We start from the raw sequence: 4,305 nt of genomic DNA on the forward strand, positions 1-4,305 counted from the left end.
GTAATTGCACATATAAACAGGTTTGTTGAATTATGAAGTGTGCGAAACAATAACATATTATATAGTTTTAATCAAATAGAGTTTGTACGAAAGTATAATTGCTTGTCGTTCTTTTTAAACAGTTAGTGTATCTTTTAAAATCAGGTTTAAAACAAAATACTACTTGAACAAATTACAGCAACACCTTGATTTTGTCTGTTTTTTTGCCTGTAACTTTTTGTCTACTGGCTATAGTAATTATCTACTTAATTAAGTGAACTTAGCAAAAATTAACAAACAAAATAATATAAACAAGATTTACATGATCAGTTTTAAAATAGTAATAATCTCTATAAAATATTTTTACATTATCATAATTACAAACCCATGTAAACTTTTTTTTTTTTAATTGTTGCAAATTCTTTTACATGTAAATTTAAACAAATACCCATAACTACCCTTAAACTACTAACACACTTGAAGGTACTTTTTTAAACACTTAAACAACAAAAATATCCTACTATGTGGTACTTTGAATTTACACCTTCCCATCAAACAAAAATAAAGACAGATTGCGTAGTTATACCTTACTTACTTATACCAAAAATTTTGAACATTTTTTAAGTCCATATATTATGCTTTAAATATTAAACTATTACTTTAAATTTTTAGAAAACCTTAATCACTAGATTTTCTTTCTTTTAATACTTATGAATATAAAATTAGCAGTTTTCCACTTCTACTTTGACAATGGAAGTAAAATAATTGGCAAAAAGTTTAGATTACTCACATAATAACTAAACATCTTAAAAACTTCTTAGTTAAAATACCTGATAAGTAATTACAAAAAAGGTTAATAAAATAAAATCCTTAAAAATTAAGAAAATAACCAAAATAAACAAAATTATGAACACTATATAATGACCACAGAGAACTCAATATAAATCAGTTCTTCTATGTTCAAAAACTGGCATAGACTTTCTAACCTTCTCAACGTGATCAAGATCAACGCCCACGGTAAAAACACCAACACTCTCACCCCCACAAGCCACAACCGTTCCCCAGGGGTCCACAACAAGACTGTGGCCGTAGGAGGACCTCTTGCTGTTGTGGGAACCACACTGAGCTGCGGCCACAACGTAACACTGGTTCTCGATCGCCCTGGCCCTTAGCAAGGCCTCCCAGTGGGCATGACCGGTCGCAACGGTGAACGCTGACGGGTAAGTTAGTATTTGAGCTCCTCTCTTGCGCATTTCAGTTGAAATTTCGGGAAACCTGACGTCGTAACAAATCATTGGAGCCACACAGCCAACAGGAGTTGCTACAGGGTCAGCAAAACTAAGGCCTTTTTGGCAGTAGTTGCTTTCACTTAGGGTTACTTTGCCAGGTATGTTCACATCGAAAAGATGACACTTGTCATAAACACTTTTTACCGTTCCAGTTTCGTCCATAATTATATGACTGTTTCTGGTTTTTTGCACTTCTTTATTGTACAGATGCAAACAAAAGGACAACCAAATCTTACAATCTTTTGCCAGGTCAGCATACTTTGAAAAAACTTCATTAGCTGTATGTTGCTTGGCCATTGATTTCGACTGCTCAGCATTTTCAGCTATGTAGTCGGTTGCTTCTGGTAGGAAGCACATTTTGGCCCCTCTTTTTGCAGCCTCTGTCACAAGCTTTTTCACAGATTCAAAATTAGTTTTTTTGTCATTACCAACACTTAACTGGCAAACAGCAATCAATGACTTCTTTAAAGTTGATGATTTACATGAAAGAGTTAGGGATGTCATAGTCTTAATAATTTTGATGAAATTTATGTTACATTATTTACAATCCTTTTAAAAATTAGTGTGAGTCAGTTTTTCGGAATTAATAAACTTGGTAAATTAAGCAGACTAAGTTTTACAAAAAAAAATTTTGAGCTATTCAGTAAATAATATAATATAAATGCATATCAACATTATGAGTAGTAAGTAAAACAAAAAAATACATACCAATAAACTTTAGCTTGTTTAGTGATTTATTTTTATTGATAACAATTAATAATAACCAACAGTGTACAGTGGTTTTGTCCTTTTTGTTTAAAATAATTATCTAAAAAAGTTGAAGTTTAACAACTATGCAATATTTTATGATTATATCTATAAAAAGATACACTAAAAGTTCTATTTGAAGTTTCAAAGTAATAAGTTTTGTGTGATACAAAAAGAGACTGTAATTTATAGATAATTACCATGAAAAGTTATTCAACACAGTATAATTTTAAATATTCCCTTTTTTCGTTACTAACTAATTCAAAAAAAAAAAAGATTTTCTACAAACGACATAAAGGATATCTTTAACAACAAAAGTTGTAGAATACAAATTGATGTTTAAACATAGTAATAAAAACAAAATATTTTCTTAAAATCTAATATGACAACTAAACTCAAACAACTGACATAAACTCTGTCAGAAACAGAGTTTTTAAATTTAATTTAAAACTTCACATGTTCTCAAATCTTGGCTTTTTGGCAACTAATTTTAAAAATTAATTGTTTTTTTTTTCACTTTCATTTTACACTGTGGGTAATTGATAGTTTAATAACTTATCACTATACAATTTTTTTAATTATGTGATTAATACTACCATCTACTTTATGAAGTTAGTAGAAATTATTGAAAAATTATTAAGTCTAATTTGTTATAGACAATTAATAGTATGAGTAATAATTTTAAGCTATATTTTAAAATGAATTAGTCAACTTTTTATTTATCAAAAAACAACATTCTAAAGAAAAAGTTTAGAATTATAAAAGTTGTTAACTAGAACAGTAAAGCTCGTTCAAAAGTGACGCTTTGTGCAAAAGAGACTCTGAGCATTTGTGACTGGATCCCTGTTTAAAACTGTTTTATTTATAGTTTTTTTTTTGTAAACTTGCGTATGGTCCGACATTATTTTTTTTATTGCAGAAACTTTTTTTCATGTAACTCTGCTGTGCCAGGATGTTGTCAGAGTTCATGGCATATTTCTTTGACTGGTTCTTTTTTAGATTATAAAAAAAAGAGAGGTCCCAATAGAGAGATGAAGCCTGAGAACAGTTTGGGCACTTGAGCAATCAAGGTATTTTACACAAGGATGTAATAATTTGCAAGTGTTGGCTGATTACATACAACTAACAAAATTGTTTGGAGACAAAACATTATCTTTTAGATATACCAAGTACTTAAATTAATTTAATTGACAACTATTAATTATTATACTTAAATACAGAAAAAATACCAAGTTAAAATCTCCAGGATTTTCAATGATTTTTCAGAGAATTATTGTTCAAACTTGTTTTCTAATAAATGATCTTTAAAGTTTAATAGTTACCATGATTAAAACATAAAAACACTATTATTTTGTCTGAAGAAAAAAACTACTTGTTTTATGCTACTCTTAAAGTTTAATAATTGACAAATTTATAGAACAACTTATTCTAAACATTAAGAAAATATCAACTAGGTTTAATTTATATAAAGGGTCAACCACAAACAGATTGTTAAAAAATAAAAAAAAATACTTTTATACAAAAATTGTGCTTTAGTTTAATTATTTTTTACTTTAGTATTTTAACTAACACTTAATTTCATGACTTACAGTTGAACTATTTTTCATCCAAACTTAAGGAGTATATTTGCTGATTTTAATTTATCATTTTGAAGTCATAATATTAAAGTTACTTATATACTGAACTTATTTATAAAACTCTGAAAAACTAGAAAATTATAATTTACTATATGAATATATTTGAGTATTTAAAATTTACAGTTAATTGTCTGCAAATAAAAATCCTAGGAAAGCAAGTTCACTGGAATATATAAAAACAAATTTTCACAATACTCTTTCCTTATTAAACTATATATGTTTCTGTGTGTTAACAAGTTAATAGATTTCAACGAAACTATGCAAGTCCAAGAGGTACTAAAGATTACTTAGTTTTGTATAAAGTGCAATGATCAGTATTTTACACGGTTTTTATATGATATTGTTGGTGAAAATCTTTTTACTTAAAATTCTACAGAATTAAATTTAGTCTTTTTAGACTATAAACTTTTTTCACCCAACAAACGTTTATTTTAGCAATTATGAAGTGGTTATTACTTTTTTTAAATTTACTAAAAAACAATTAGGATAACCTTTAAAATATTTTATAAACTTAAGATATATTTTAACTTTATTATTTTTTGAACTTTAAGATACTCTATCAACTAAATGTCAGTTGTCAATAACTACATAACTTTAAATACTTTAGTTATAAAAATGTAAAATAAGATTTTAAGAAGTACATTAATATTTAT

At 27.4% G+C, this 4,305-nt stretch overlaps 1 protein-coding gene across 1 annotated transcript; it reads right to left on the bottom strand.

Annotated features, from left to right (window-relative positions):
• Positions 1-232: 232 nt before the first annotated feature.
• Positions 233-1,805, bottom strand: LOC145849021 (deaminated glutathione amidase-like). Its single transcript, XM_082954134.1, has one exon. It carries the CDS (start codon positions 1,770-1,772, stop codon positions 915-917), a length of 858 nt encoding a protein of 285 aa, XP_082810260.1. The 5' UTR covers positions 1,773-1,805; the 3' UTR covers positions 233-914.
• Positions 1,806-4,305: the final 2,500 nt, after the last annotated feature.

This window comes from Thalia democratica, unplaced genomic scaffold (genome assembly GCF_965202585.1).
Source record: "Thalia democratica unplaced genomic scaffold, ktThaDemo2.hap1.1 HAP1_SCAFFOLD_1957, whole genome shotgun sequence".
Classification (NCBI taxonomy): Eukaryota; Metazoa; Chordata; class Thaliacea; order Salpida; family Salpidae; genus Thalia; species Thalia democratica.

What these genes read in the sequence shown, in the direction of transcription:
- LOC145849021 (XM_082954134.1), bottom strand. Translation starts at nt 1,772, where the DNA reads ATGACATCCCTAACTCTTTCATGTAAATCATCAACTTTAAAGAAGTCA.